Source organism: Sesamum indicum, linkage group LG12, assembly GCF_026168435.1.
Source record: "Sesamum indicum cultivar Baizhima isolate 11 linkage group LG12, ASM2616843v1, whole genome shotgun sequence".
NCBI lineage: Eukaryota > Viridiplantae > Streptophyta > Magnoliopsida > Lamiales > Pedaliaceae > Sesamum > Sesamum indicum.
The window spans coordinates 6540835-6557339 of record NC_142668.1 but is presented as its reverse complement, the minus strand read 5'-3'; the positions used below and the strand labels follow the sequence as shown (position 1 = coordinate 6557339).

General features: G+C 36.7%; 1 protein-coding gene across 2 annotated transcripts; it reads right to left on the bottom strand.

Moving 5' to 3' along the window:
• Nucleotides 1–9764: 9764 nt before the first annotated feature.
• Nucleotides 9765–16144, bottom strand: LOC105178657 (zinc finger CCCH domain-containing protein 3). Of its 2 annotated transcripts, XM_011102169.3 has the most exons (7): nt 15768–16142; nt 15245–15420; nt 15064–15123; nt 13868–14011; nt 13433–13723; nt 12380–12607; nt 9765–10365 (listed from the first exon to the last, which is right to left on the bottom strand). In XM_011102169.3, exons 1-7 carry the CDS (start codon nt 15841–15843, stop codon nt 10009–10011), a joined length of 1332 nt encoding a protein of 443 aa, XP_011100471.2. In that variant the 5' UTR covers nt 15844–16142; the 3' UTR covers nt 9765–10008. The 2 variants fall into 2 exon arrangements, with proteins under 2 accessions (XP_011100471.2, XP_020555075.2); XM_020699416.2 differs by lacking the exon at nt 15064–15123 and having other exon boundaries at nt 15768–16144.
• Nucleotides 16145–16505: the final 361 nt, after the last annotated feature.

Genomic DNA, 16505 nt, shown 5'->3' with positions numbered 1-16505 from the left:
CACCCTTCCACTGTATGCTCGTCATGACCCATGCTATATACAGTGTGCGAAGATGGCGCTGAACCTCCAATATGATGCTCGTGGCCGTAAATTGTACCCCATGATATTTTGCAGCATTCCATTGCGTCCATGTAGACCATAGAATCAAAAATGATATCAAAGTGCGAATATGCAAATCTGAATGAAACGGAGTGGAGTATCGCTAAAAGTGCACCATATGAAGCAGGTCCCATGTTTCACAAACCTGTAGCCCAAATACATTAGCAAAGTACTACCACACCTTCCGAACTACTACACCTTCAACAAACAGATGCGAGATGCTCTCCTCTGCCTTGCAACATTAACATTTTGATGGGAAACTAAAGCCCTTTTGATTCATGCGTGCATCAACTGGGATCCACTCTTGGAAAAGCCACCACAAGAAGATGGACACCGTTGGCCGCAAGGAATGATTCCATATATCTGTAAAAAGTTTCCGCCAAGGAGACACCACTCGAATAGCCTCCCAGGCCGATTTCTTGAAAAATGTCCCGTTACTCGGGGTGGTCCACACAATTTTATCCCTTTGCCCCGCTGCAATAAGAATTCGGCAACATGTGCGATATGTAGCGGGACTATCCTGAAAATTCTAGGGACATTCCATTCTCCCTCATGCTAATAATAGCATCAGGACCCCAGCGAACGAGTTAGGCTAGAGGTTTCTCACCAAACCAATTATCATGCCAGAAAGACACTGACCCTTAGCCCAAAGTCCAGAAGATGAGAGGTTCCGCCACATTCCTGATGCGACACAGGCGGTACCAAACAGAGGAATAGTTGCGATTATACGGCACATGAGTAGGATGTAGGGTCCTGCAGTAGCGGTCATGCAAGAAGTCCAACCACAAGGATGATTTTAGCCGAAATCGTCACGAAAGCTTCATGGAAAATGCCCGAACATAATCCCCCAAACTCCGAATACCCAAACCACCTTCTGCCACTCGGCCACACATCTTGTCCCATGAAAATCGATGAATATGCTAGCGGCCATTGTACAAGCCCCAAAAAAAAATCATTGAATATGCGCTCAATGGTTATCAAGACAGACTTAGGTGGATGAATTATTTGAAGCAGATGTAAGGGCGTAGCCTGCAACACAGTTCGAATCAAGGCTAGCCTCCCTCCATGGGATAGATTTGTCATCGCCCACCCTTATAACATGTCACGTAATCTATAGATGAGCGAATCAAACAAGCATGCCTTCCTATTGCCCTTGTATAGGGGGACTGCCAAGTATGTGACTGGGAGATATTTTAGCTGATAACCCATAACGTGTTATACCTCCTGCAACTGTGACGACGGCATCTGCCGGCTCAGAATAAAAGAACACTTTGTGCTATTTATTAGCTGTCCCGACACCTGCTCATATGCATGTAGAAAATCACGGAGTAACCCCATGTGCTGCCTGCAGATATTAGTAAAGATCATCATATCATCGGCATAGGTTAGGTGGGATACCCGAACCCGACTCGGTGATTGGTAATACATCATCGGATGCGCCACAAAAAGCCTATCCAGTCCCTGAGATAAGAAATCACCAGCAAGCACAAACAGCACTGAGGACAAAGGATCCCCCTGCCGTAGGCCGTGTGTCGAATGAAAGAATCCAGTATGCTTTTCGTTCACAAGGACCGAAAACCAACAGTTTGAGACAGCATTAACCACCAAGTCAATCCAGCGCTCCGGGAAGCCCTTTAGTCGCAAGACTTGAAAAAGGAACTCCCAGTTGACCCAATCATAAGCCTTGGCCATATCAAGCTTAAAGATTACATTCGCCTCCGGCTGACGAGACTCCAATGAGTGAACCAATTCTTGTGCCAAAAGAACATTATCACTGAACAATCATCCCGGGGCAAACCCACTCAGGGATGGGAATAACACCTTCAGCAAGACATGCCCAACCCTGATGGACATCAGCTTCGTGTAGATCTAACATTACACAAACTTATCAACCGGTACTCACTCCAGGAGGCTGGGCTGGCATCTTTGGTATAAGAGAGATGGTAGTAACTGTGAAACTCTTCGGCATCGCTATGCCACGAAAAAATTCAGATATTACACAAAAAACATCCTATGAGATGGGATCCCAGCTGTATGATAGAAACTTGCCCCAAATCCATCTAGCCCTGCAACACGCTCCAACTCAATACAGAAAATCACCTCTCGAACCTCTGCAATCGTCGACATGGTGCACAAGAAACACCTATCCTCATCTGTCAAGCCATCCTCTAGGCAATCTCAGTCCATCTTGTCGGGAGACACCGGCTTTGTGGATAGGAGCTGCTCAAGAAAGAAGTCGCCGACCTCTTAATTGTTATCGGATCAGTTAAAATCTCCCCCTCATGTTGTATCTCAAAGATCATACCACGAAACCTCCTATTCTTAACCAAAGAGTGGAAATATCTCATGTTCGCTCCCCATCTTTAACCCATTTCATTCCCGCTTTTTATTTCCAAAAAACCTCCTCTTGGGTCAACACCCGAACCAACGCTGCTGAGCACCGACTCTGCTCTACGAGAGTGGGATCACAAGAGTCAAGATCATATGCCTCATCAACCTCCTTGAGATTTCGCTCCGTCGCTACAACCCTATCAAACACATTCTTAAAGACTGTTTTGTTCCATTCCTTCAAATAGTGCTTCAAGTGAGATAATTTTTGCTGAAGACGAACCATACCACTCCTGATCATCGGTATTGCCAATTTTGACTAACAACCTCAAGAAATCCCAGGTGCGTGATCCACATATGCTGAAATAAAAAAGACAACGCCTTTTGCGTAACAATAGTCTCTACAGCAACCAATAACCCATGATGATCGATTTGGAGAGCTCAAGATGAGTAACCGGTGTTTTCGGGAATTCTTCCATCCAGCTATCAGTAACCAGAACCCAATCTAGATGTTTTCGCAACCGGCGAATATACCAAGTGTAAGGGCTCCCAGTAAAACCGGTATCTGTAAGGGCACAGTGCACAATAGCGTCATGAAAACCCAACATTGCGATACCACTTGGGGGAAACACCCCTCAACCATTCCTCTGGCGAAGAGCCAATCGGAATCAATCGAAGGACATCCCAAAGACCATGCCACTCCACCACATCGCATTTAGCATATACCGCTATAACAAACAATGGTTTTGGGCTGTTAGGTTGTCCAATGGGGCTCCGCCTCTTTAGCTTTAGCTTTAGCTGCGACTTTAATGCTCTTCCGAACCAAGTGGTACCCAAATCCTATAGCATGCTTTCCAACTTTTTTATTTTGGTGAAAAATTTGGATGAAACCCTTTTTATTGCTCAATTACACTCCTTCCTAATGAGATCTGTTTCACTTCCTAAGGGGAAGTGCGTTTTCTTCTATTCAAATCTTTAATGAAGGAATAGAAGCACAAATATTTCTTCATTTCGTCCCCCATGCCCTGGAGGTTTTCTCATTTGAGGAGAACGAATCCTCATGACCATCTCAAGTCTTGTGCCCGCAACTATCCTACTGCTTTTCATAGCCTATTAGACTGCTTGAATGTCTCTCTATTATCCTCGTAAATTAACCCATGTTGCTATTCTTCATGGCTATGGCCTGAGCCTCAAAGGGGCGGACATGGAACTTTTTCCTGCTAAAAATAAAGGTTTATAGGAATGTATTAATTTTGCTTGTTGGTACCTAGGCATCGAAAATATTCCGAAAATTGCTACAAGATTGGGTTGAGATAAGGAAGCAGGGGGAGAAGACTTTTGTTATCAGTTCCTCTATCAAGCACATCCTGCTGAAGAGTCATCCATCTAACCCAACTAGCTCTACTTCAACCAACAATCCCAAGGGGAAGCATCTTGCGAACCCAGTACACACACCTCTGAAGAGTTCTAGAAGCCAGTCCGACTTCCAGGTTCCTTCTACCCCACGCCTACTACAGAAGCGATAATTCCTAACAATGACGAAAGAGGGCAACCAAGAAGAACATAACCCTGATTAGACCCTTACGGAGGACTAATCCCTGTTGCAGGATGATTGCCAAAATAACTTGGCTGTGGACTTCCTTAAAGGGGTCCAAACCTTACTGGAAAGGATCGATGTGGATAACTTTTCTCGCGCCAAAGCCCTTACTCTCTTCGCTTTCTAATTCAGCAATGTAATTCACAGTGAAATAATTTAATTTATGAAAGAATAACTTAAATGTTCTGTGACCTAAACACCCTCCATCTATGCACATATGACCGTGTTGTGGTGGTAGTGAGCTCAACTGGGGTGAGCAGGGATACCTTTTATCTAAGGATGCTTTTAGGAGGGTTGAGGATCGAGGTTGAACGAGGCCGCGACACCTCCTCCATAGTTACATTCCATCTATGATAATTTCATATTTAACCTAATAAGATAAACCATATTTTTTCTTGATATATTATGTAGACATCACCTAATGATATACATTATCAAGATTTTGTATTCTATCTTCAACCTTAGCATTTTATAAGTATAGGGAAAGGAGAAAATCGCAATTCTAGTTGTTGCAAAACTTAAAATACAAATCCATCGAAAGTTTAATGTTTATCCAATTATGTGGCTAGAACTCCCTACTTAAGAATACACCCATGACCCACCTAGTAATATTGATGATCGGCTTATGATCCAACTTAGATAGTCGCCCTATGACTTATTTCCTGAAAAATGTATGGAAAATGAGTTGCCTACTCAATAAATATAGCCTAGTCTATATACATACATATGTAGCAAGTTGAGTATAGTACAGTTATACCAAACAATCAATATTCATTATATAATAACAAGACATGTAACAAAATAACAAAACCCACAATCATATATTAGTCCATGACATAATATCTAACGTTATAGTTTATTTTCTTAGGGCACTGCTTAACCAAACTGGGGTGCATTACCTAATGGCTTTTGTCGGCTATCATCATCATCATCTCAATTACAATACTTCTTCTTTTTTTTTTTTTAACATCACATAGAACACAGCTCGTATGATACCCCATCATCACTAATACCATAAAGCACACAGCTCGTATGATATGTCACATCATCTACATTGATCAATGACAGCACACAGCTCGTCATTAATCATATCGTCATAAGTTACTGCAGTATACCCCCTCCCAGTTACTTAAGCCATCTTTTTTTCCAATTCACACATCAACATCATTAACTTCATCATTCAGTTTTATTTAATAATTATTTTCTCATCAATAACATTCTCATTCGATTTCATTCTACAATTAGTTATACGACCACATAATCGTCCATCTAGCGTCCATACAACACAACCACAAATAAACGCATAACAACAATTTCATAGATATCAAGGTAATCCAAACAATTAAATAGTCACAGTCAAATATAAAAAGCACCAATATATAATATCCATATATATAAATATATGTATATATATAAATGCAATTAGTTATGCTTACCTCAAATGTCAAACAGTTACGGTAATACAAAGGCCTGCTTAGTCTCTTACTTTATTGTTGCGTCCTATAATACTTATAATCAATATATAGTAAGTATCATAAATTCTGAATGAAATATTAAATAATATTCGTACAATTTTCTTCATTTTAATATTTTCCTTTATATCAAAGTTTAAACTTTCATTTCATTTCTTTTAAATAACTAAACTTTCTAAACTCTCATGTATATATTTAGTTTATCAACTAATTCATAAAAATTCATTTTATCATACCCCTCATCTTTTTATAACTACTGTTATAATAATAATTCTAACTTAAATGAATATAAAGTCTCATATTCCATTTCTATAATCATAATATTTCTCAAATATAACATCCTAATAATCCTTAAATATAATTTTCTAATATTTCTATTAATTTCCTATCAATTCTCCGCTACTATATAATTTGGTCAATGTGCCAGATGAAATTAAGTAAATTAACCATAGTAACGATTAAATCTAACAAATCTAGTAACTTAAGGTTAAATCATTGATGTAAAATACGTGATGTATTTGTGACAATCTTACTACTAATGCTAAGCGATGCGCTAATGGTCCAATTTCCTTCCTAATTTTGTACCGATTGATATACATTTAGACTCAATTTTTCTTGCCTATCAAATATTAAAATTCTTTTTCATTGAGTTACCTTCATAAAAACTTTTTCCCTTATTTTATATTCTATCCCTCTTTGGTATTTATGAAAGGAACTTTCTTACCAATCTTATATTATTTTCAAATGCTTTTTTAACTATTTGTCTATATTTTATCCTTTCTAAAACTATTTCAGGACCTTTAAGGATTTTTTTTTATTAACCTCTCAATATTCCAATGCACTAAGCATCGTCATCTTATAAAAAGGCTCCTCTATAGGATCATAGTGACTCTAAAGTAGATATTTTCATTATATGTAAATTCTAATGATAGGGGATCGTTCTAATTTCCTCTATACTCAATTTTATAAGCTTTGATCATATTTTTCAAGGTTTTTTTTTTCTTTTTCATATATAAATAATTATTTAGATTTTAGTACAGACTAATCTAAATTGCACCATATTCGTGCACTCTATTCTAAAATTTCTCCCACAAATCATATACTCTTTAAAAAAAATCATAATATTTCAAGAATATAATCTTTTATGTGTCTAATTTCATTTTACAAAAGAATCATACAAATTGAACCATTATAGCTCGGGATATAGGTTTTGTTTTTAGTACCCCCTAATTTGGATTACTGCAAAAATAGGTGAACAGAATGTTTTTCTTATTTTACCCCTTTAAACTAAAGGTTTAGTCTCTGCCCAAAACTATAAATATTTAGTAGATATTTTACAGTTTTGTTCCTACAAGAATCAATATACTTTGATAAGTATAGCTCATTAGAATCATCAATTACAGAGTGTACACTGCATGGAAAAATTTTCACTGCAACTGACTCGTTTTTAATAACGTAATATTTCTAAATTATGATTTTCTACTACTTCTATTCAACTACAGGTAAAGGCAAGTTTACCTACTGGTGCTTGATGCTTTAGTCAATAATATCTTAATTCTGTAATAATAGTCAATACTACACCTGTTACATGATCTCCCTTTCACATATTAAATTCATTATATCTACAAAGACTTCTTATTAGATTGATATTCGATATTAATCCGAACTTTTCATATAGCCAAAAGCCTAGGAATACCAATACTCCAGTGGTGGGGCTTCCTTTCATACCTATTGGCGAAGTTCCAGCACTTCCTCTCTAATGGAACGCCAAATTTCTAGAGATTCTTAGTTAACCCCCTCCTTGCTGGCGGGATCAACTAGTATAGGTTCATCCTGCTGGAGTACAGTAGGAATTTGCTCTCCAGTTGCTTGATCTCTTTAGGTTTAGAGCTTCTCCTGCTAGGAGGATTGTCCTGCTCCGCTAGCAAGGGAGCCCCAAAGGGTTGAATTAATAGTTTCCAGGATGAACTAGCGGAGCTGCTCATAGAAGAGCGGGTTGGTGGCAGCAGGTAGGATCTTCGGGTCTAGAACGGGAGCGGGGCATTAAGATCCCCAAATGTTTATTCTAGAGGTAGTACTGCAGATCCTGCTGTAGCAGGGAAGGAAGTGTTTCCCTCAAAAGAACCGTTATCACCTCCATTGTTTGAGTTGGCTATTTCTCACATCTCTAACTTAAGTGTTCCCACAAATGGCGTCAATAATGCATATCGGGGTCCAATAGCACCACAATAGTCGAAAGATCTTCACTGTATTCTAAGATCAAATGAGAATGAACCTGCAAAACAAGGGCTAATACTCCGATGCTTAAGTTAGTATGAATTTAGTGGAAGGATAATCGAAAAAACTCAAATAACGTAAAAATAATGGTGAAATAATTGAACTAACTTGATAAAATATAAAGATAGAGTGACAATAATCTTATGGAGTACAAAATACACAAAAAGTTGCTGCAAAATTGAGAGAAAATGAGAGGAGTGAGTGAACTTGGTTACCATTATAGCTGCACAATGGTCTCTATTATAGGCAGTTGGAGAGTGAATCTTAGAAGTAGCTATAGCTTGTGATATACCGTTAGAAAGTTGTATAAGTTAGCTAAAAAAAAAAACCCAATTGCAAGTTGGACTTATCATGAAGAACTTATCAATGTTTGCATGAGTCTCATCAGTCAGCCCAATTTCTATGGGTTCTGTTTTACCTACTGCTTCCAAGTCGATTGTGATCAATTTATGAGGAGTTTATTGGAGATTCTTTTTATAGTGATGTGTCTTATGATGCCAAAAATGTATATGACATGTCATCCTTGTTGTCAGCTGACTCATCCTACTAAATTGAGCTCTTTTTCAGGTCCTCCAAGTTAGTAATCGTAGACGGGCTATGGGCTTGATACATTGGTCATGGGCCATCAGGGTCAGACCTGCTGGGTTCTCTAATGGGAGCCCACCTCCTTAGCTTTGCGTTTGAGAAAAAATATTTGAGGGGGCAACATTAAATACTCTTTGTTTATTTTTTTTTCAAAGTTTATTTAAGTCTTTTTTTGATCTGTTATTATCTATGTTTATTATTATAAGTTTGTTAGTCAAATTATTATCTAAGATAGTCTTAATTATTTCTTTCTAGTTATAAATTTTTGTGTGATTTAATATATTATTTATTTATTTCATAAGACAATCATAAAATTAAGTAATAGTTCAAAAGAACGCCTCAATTTCATTTAAAATAAAAACACAATAAAACAACCACAATCAAGCCTAGCTCGGGCCTTAACCAGGACGGTCCATAGGCCAAGTTTTCAATAATAAATTGAGATAATAACAAGCCCAAGAACACTTAAGATATTTTGAAAAAAATAAACAAAGTATAAATGTACTAAAAGTTTAGAAGCAAAATAATAAAGACAAAAGTTTTAGAGTTTCAAAAAATTTTAAAATCTGTTAGTATAATCAACTTAGCAAAATAAATTAAAACTTATATGCCATATATTATTAAAACAAAATTGGCTCAGTTGGGCAGGCCCACTACCCCTGACTAGGACCAAGGAGTCATAGGGCCATTGAGCTAGTCCAATCCCAATTATTTATACCTAGGGTCAATCCAAGACCAATCCGATCCCAATTAGACCACGGCCAGATCAACCCTATGTTTTTTAGGCCAATTCGATTTTAGGCCAATCAGCCCAGTCCAACCCACTGCATATCTTGAGTTATAACTTTTAACAAAATAATATAATGGTTCATTTCACAATTAGATCTCTCAAGCGGGTTGTAATCAAAATATGGTACTTGAGCTATTTTTTTACAATCTAAAGTTCTAAGTATAATTATTGCCTTTTAGGATCAGTTTCATTTTTTCTCGATGGCCCCATTTATTTTGGATATAAAATAAATGTGTGATAGGATAAATCTGCAAAAGTCTAACGTGAGCGTCGAACAGGGATGGGGGGAGGGGGGAGCCTATTTTTTTCACCCTTTTTCACATTTACATGCACATCTCCATTAGTTTTGACGGAAACATAACAGGTAAGATCAACTTTATTCAAAATTAGTAACTTTGGGATTAAAAGTGTAACTTGTGAAACAAAATGAACCAAAAATCATTTTAGTGATATTGTTGAGTGAACAAAAATGTATTTTAACCTACGAAGTTTTAAACAAGATTAAACTCCATTGACAAAAAGGAAAGGCCAGCCAGCTTCCTGATTCAAATTTTTACTGAAGGCAAAAATGACATAACAAGCAGGAAGGCTAAAATACAAATACTCAGCCTGGATCTGGGAACAAGTGACCTCTGTTCCAAGTAAACCGATATTTCCGTCCACACAGCATAGTCACGAAAGGGAAGTATAAGGAAGGAAAAGGCCATATGAAATCTCCAACTTCAGTATCAAAAAACATTTGCGTCAAAACAGTACTTAATAAATTCAAGCAAAAATGATCAAAAATTTGGTTCTGAATAAGTCAAATCACTTAAACCAGATTCGTTCTGCATAATTTCAGACGGTTTGGACAGAACACTTCAATCAGATTCGTTCTGCATAATTTCAGAGGACGTTTTGGATGAACGTGGCTGAGAATCGGATACATCAGGTGAATCCCTGCCGCTTTTTGTGTTTGAATGCCGACTCTTGTTGCTGGCAGGCACACCTTTCTTGATCCAATCATTTAACTTTGATGGTTTAGAGGGAGAGGTTTCAGAAGATGGCGCCAACGACGAGGTGCTCTGATATGGACTGGAAGGTGAATAAGGCGCGGATAGAGGAGGGACGCTCAAACTATATGCGTATGCATAACCGTCCAAGGGATGATCAAATTTACAGGTAGGCCCATATTTGCAGAGTCCATAAAGACTGTAATATGAACATACTGGTAACCCCTGCATTTATGAAAAACCAGAGTTTACATCAGCAGGAAATAAAATAAAATGAACAGAAAATCAGCAAAGTGAATCAGTGTTTGGATAATTGTGGTGATTGGCTTAGTCTCATCTCATCCTTTAGACTACATTTGGATATAAGGATATAGATTTGAGGGAAGGATTTAGGAAAAGGATTTGAAATGACTGCACGTTAAAAGAATTTGGAATCCATAAATATTCAACATAGTATAGTCCAAAATGTGAATTGAAGGATTTGATATCTCTCCCAGATTGAATTATCCAAAGAAATCCAAATGATATTATTAGGGATTAGAAATCCCTATCTTCAAATCCATCAAGCCAAACAAAATATTACATAAAAATATGATACAAAGTTATGAACCTCATCCTGATTTATGCCCGGTGTAACTCTGGTTTTGCGTGAATAGATAATAAATCTCACCAATCAGGAAATTCTCATTCCAGCAGATAAATTATAAAAGGAATCTAGTACTTGTATCTCTGTTGTTTACAAAATCCCAATCTCCCTCCACTCCTGTTTCTTTTCTTTTGCAGTCTCCCCCTCTTTTCTTAATTTGCTTTTCCAGTCGCCTCTTCTAAATTTCTATTGTTATGTTATGTCTTTCCACATCATGATATGATGTACTAACAAACATTACTAAATGTTTTAAATAAAACAATCAGGAAACAGATATAAGTTTGTGTTCTTTAGCCATTAAGCACGCAACCAAGCCTAGAACCATCCAACTTATATCCGCTTCTCCCCCTATGGCAATATTCTATCAACAAAGTCTAATTTTTCTTTTCAGATTGTTCTCTCTACCTATTTCATAACAAAGGTAGCATGTTGTATTAGAGCATATTTCTCAATTTAAAATAAGGAGAGCAATCTAAACCAAATAAGTATAAGAAAAAGGAACAGGTCAAAAAAAAAAAACGGAACTGCACTGCAAACTGATCCTTTAACTTACTACTTCAGCTCTTATTAAGACCAATGCTTTCGTGCAGCCATAGAATTTGACCAGCGAAGTTTCCAATATGCCTTTATACAATTACAAGGTAATTCATCTGTTACCATCCAAGCGATAGAACACCACATGTCAATGATCCTAATGCTGACTGATTGTTTAAAAGATTTTTGCAAGCTAAAGCATAGGTCATAGACCCTGCTTTGTAGAAAAGGAAAGTGGGTGGATGAAATTCAGCAAAGAATTTGGAGTTGATGGGATGATAACTCCCAATCCTGAAACAATATATGTCATGGCTGTTACTTTTCCTCTATGCAAAGTCAATTAGTAACATGTTTTCTCATTTTATTCGAATGAACCCATAAATTTTATTACTCCGCACAAGTGAAAAAGAATAGAAGCTGCCAATCCAAGTTCACCCAAAGCAGAGCAGCCAGCAACTTAGTGTCATAGTCCTGCTTAGTTCGCCCACTAATCACAAAATAGTAAACTATATCGCAAATGACAAGACTATATAAAAAGTTCCCAAGTTATATTGCCCGAAATTGTTGCCCTTATGACCAACTTTCGACATACCATGGATAGAGCATTCTGATAGGAGCGATCATCATTCTACGAACAAGTTTCTCTTGTTTTTCCCATTTGCTTGCTGACCACTTAGTCTATATTCCCTCCAGCCGGATATTAAGTCCGTGACTGGACAAGGAGTTTTAGATTGAAAAAGTGAAAGTGCAGAGTATGTTCACAAAATAAAGGATCATAAAACATGCTTTTTCTATCACCAAATTTTCCAATTCCTACTTCCTTTCAGGAAAGTTCCAAAATAAGTCTCCATTTCTAAAAATGAATAATATCCCACCTCAAGAACACACTCACTTAAAGCAATTATACACCACTAGTTCCCACTGCCATTTTTTAGGGCAATAAGCGCAGAACTTTCACTTTTTGAACATCATCTAAAACACTGTGACAAGTCAAAAATTGATACAAAAAAATGGGATAGAGGGAGTATATCTAATGAAAAGAAGAGGTAAGGAACTCACAGGTCTTAAAGGAAGCCCAAGTGGACCAAGGGAACTAGGCGGTAATTGTGTGATCTTCTTTATGGGATGGTGAAATTTGCAATTTGATCCGTATTTACAGCTTCCATGATTCATGTAATATTGGCATTCTGGTTGATCAGGTCTCTGAGGCAGATAAGGTACTGGTAGCTGCCCATCCGATGCTGGTGCAGTGAGGACACTAGTTACAGATAAAGGGCTGACAATTCCCTATTTTTCAGAAAAAAGACATAGTATTACAAGTGTTATATAGCACGAGATATTCAACCAACAATTTCAGTTAAGTACATCAGACACAAACAAATAGATAAGTGCTGTAGCAAGTTGAATTTTTCCTAAAGAGTGAACACTTTGTCAGGATGGTACCTACATAATTAAGGAAGATTATACTACCAATAAATATCCAAGTACTTGGTTTATTAATTGAAGTAAGAAACAGGGTCAGAAAGGCTTGAAAAATAAATGTCAGGGTTCTTGTAATTGCGTTTAAAACAATTTTCATAGTAAAAAAGTTCATTTTTGCTCCTGGTTACCCCATTCCTCATATATACATTGAAGAGGGAGCACCATAAAAAAGTCCTCATATATATTTCATAAAGTGTTATCTTGAATTATGATTTATATAATGAAGAGTAGAAAAAATTAAGCAATCTACGTACTAGATTGTGTAGCAAGTGGAGAGCATTATTTGCAGAATCATATATGGAGTTTCCTGATAAAGCAGTTAGACCAATGTAGTACCTCAGCAAGGAAGGAACATTGAGGAGCTTAAAGAAAGGAGATCCAGAATGATAAAGGGACTAAAAGCAATTCCAGGACTTCCCTTCCGGCCTCAATATATTATGGCATAGATAAATCTCAAAGATATTTCTCCATGAGAAATAAATAATGATTAGGAAAGCTAAATGCAACAATAACATGTCAAACTGGAGACATGTATAGAAACAACAAATACCAAAATCAGACAAGCAGGCAGGTCGAAGAATAGAAATAGAAAGGATAAACTGGAGATAATTCGGACTAAAATTAGCATACCGTATAAGTATTCCAGCCTTGTGATGGAGATAAAATTATGGGCATGTAGCTTTGAGGAACATGAAGGAGAGAACTAGAGAAATAAGTTGCCTTAGGTAATGTTGGTGCTGGAATTTCACCTACAGATGGAGCACCAGATGAAGGTGCAACTGCAGAGGCTCCTGAACCATAGACAGGTCCTACCACAGGCAAGACATTTGCAGCTGATGTGGGCTGAGGGTGATGGAACTTGCAAGCATATCCATATTTACATAATCCAGTCTGCATATAATAAGGACATGCCTTTCCGTCCTGAAGACTTACATGATAAAAAATAATCAGTTCTAACTTCAATACATAAATCCATTTCATTATGTGACAATCTACTTCTAATAGTTAAACCTGAAAATGCTATGCGGAATTAAAAGGAAGAACCAGGGAGAAACGCATATGCACCTGACGCATTGGTAGACCCAAAATATTCAATAAGATTAATGAGTCAGGCTTACTATCCTTGGGACGATTATCACCCTGCCTATCCTTAGGGTGATGATATTTACATGTAGATCCATATTTGCATGTACCAGTCTTTAGATAAAACTGCAAGAAAAATGTAGTCAATTAGAACACCCAATAGTAGCTATAAATCACTGAACCATACATATCGAAACCGCTTGGTCCCAGGAGTTCTTGAACTGGTCATATGGGATGACCAAAATATCAGAGGAAACTTTGGAGAAATGTGTATTAGCTCAACTCTGTGCTAACTATTATGGTTTAGTCATTTGACCAAAAAAAGAGAAGACTACCAATTTTGCTCATTTGACCACACAGCATATTACTCTAGATGGAGCTATTAACCTGAAGGATCAGCAATGATAATGAAGAACAAAAAAAAGAAAAATAGATGGAGCTGACACTAAAAGCTATATGGATTGCTTGTCCAAGCCATTCATAACCATGACATAACAGAAAATAATCAGTCATAGAGTTACAGGTATCCGTAAAACTCAACTCGGTCTGAAGCGAAGGCTTCGAATATAACTTTGACCAAGTCAAAAATAGTAATCCACTTGTTAAGTTCAAATTGGAAATACCCAATTCAAAGTTACTTTCAACCAGAAATGAACTTCTTCACAAGCTCAGTGCAGATTCTGATGAATTCTTTCATTTCCACTGAATTGAAAAGAGAGAACTTCAACTAATATGACTTAAGCAGTCAAGATTTGGAGATAGTTCCAACATGATTTGCTAATCATAGGCCCATTCCAGGTTGCTTGCCAACTATAGAAAGCTAACCATCACACTGAGCGTCAAGCTTATCAAAATTTAAACAGAATATCTTCTTAGTTAATACTTTTAAAATGGGGCGTGCTTAGTTTAGAAGAAATGAGAATGAACCACCTAATTAATTGACAAGTGAACAGCCTGCTTAAAATAGAACACTTTTCAACCGCATTAATGGTTATGTGCTCTGTTAACTTTGTTGTTAAAAGTAACAGAGTATCTAAGAGATAATATTGTTTCTTAAAAGGCATGTTTCTCAAACAAAGCAATTAGTTGTCAAGCATAGTAGCATGGGTTTTGCAACATAAACATCATTTCACATAATGGTTATTTCAAAAGGAGTTAAAAGGAGATATTCAAATTACCCCACAATCCGGTTTTCCAGCTCTTTCTGGAAGCTCACTGGTGTTCTTAACACCATGCACCTAGTAATCATCAGCAAATTAATAGAAAGCATAGCAACAATCTTTTTTCCCATAACAAACTAAAAAAGGCGTGCGCACACGGAGAAAGTATAAGAATTAACATTTTCAGGTAGGTATTTACTTGTCCTCCTGCATTAGAGGGATGGTTGAAACGACAATTGCTACCATAACCGCAGGTCCCTGTTCTCAAATAGTATAAGCAATCAGGTTCACCTGGTCGATCGGGGAACAGGCCCCGGTCATCACCTACTCCACCATTATCATCACTGCCCTCCATCTTTAACCTCCCCTTTACCTCTACAGCAATATAATAATAACTTAATAAATAAACAAATGAGAACAGCTTTTAATAAAAGGAAACCTCTGCTTCTTCCATGCACAAAACGGAAAACCTTTCAATAGTATTAACAAAACAAAAAAACAACAACAAACAGAAAATTAATACAACATTAACTGATGATCAGCATTAACAGCAACATACCGATCGTCAAAGAATGAAAGCGATCATCAGTTTAAAACTCAAAATCAGTAAAGCAGAAAAACAAAATAAAAAAAATAAAAGAATCAGCAATTGAAAAACATAAATTCAATTTTTGAAAAAATTCACAAAATCAAACAAAAAAGAACAAAAAAAGAAAGAAAACCTTCAACTTTATCGGCAGCGGAACTGGAAGAACTGGAAAGCCCAGCATTCCTCTGCAGCTTCCGATTCCCAGGCATCGATCGAGTTTCCGATTTTTATACAAATAATCAATATATACCCTGTATTTAAATGCGATTCCAACACTATATATCACTACGACTTACGCACATGCATCCGCATATGATCGATCAAACTGAAGAGCCGAAATTTTCAGAAATCAAGCGAGTTTTAATGGAAAACAATTGCAAAGGAAATCCATAAGAGTGTCAGATTTCATCTTGGAATTACTACTATTTGATTTCTCACCAGAATTTATAGTTTTCAGATCTTTATGATTCTTTGTGTAACAATTATTATTTAGGGATAAATGCAAAATTGGTTAAGTTTGTGATTTTGGTATCAAATTTTTTTAAATAATTTAATTTAGTACTCGAAGAAAACAAAAAGTTGATACCGTAATTTATTAAATTTATAATTTTAGCACCTGAATTTTTTAATTGACAATTTTAGTGCCTTATCCTATCTTTTTTATGATACCATTTTTTATTTTCTGTCCAAGTTTTATTGAAAAATTTTGTTTTTATTATATGTTTAGATTTAAATCCCTGATGAAGGAGATTTTTCAAAGTATGGAATAGATTAAACATTCAAGTTACGATTAAAAAAGAAACTATTTTCAAACTTTGAAAACACAAAAACATTCATGAAATTTCTCAAGAAATTTGATGTGCTGTGAGAT

Bases quoted from the DNA above. Each gene is read 5' to 3' on its own strand.
- LOC105178657 (XM_011102169.3), bottom strand. From the start codon at position 15,843: ATGCCTGGGAATCGGAAGCTGCAGAGGAATGCTGGGCTTTCCAGTTCT. The intron at 15,124-15,244 runs GTAAATACCTAC...GATGATTACTAG, and splicing joins CCTCTAATGCAGGAGGACAA to GTGCATGGTGTTAAGAACAC. The intron at 10,366-12,379 runs GTGAGTTCCTTA...TCATAAATGCAG, and splicing joins TTGGGCTTCCTTTAAGACCT to GGGTTACCAGTATGTTCATA.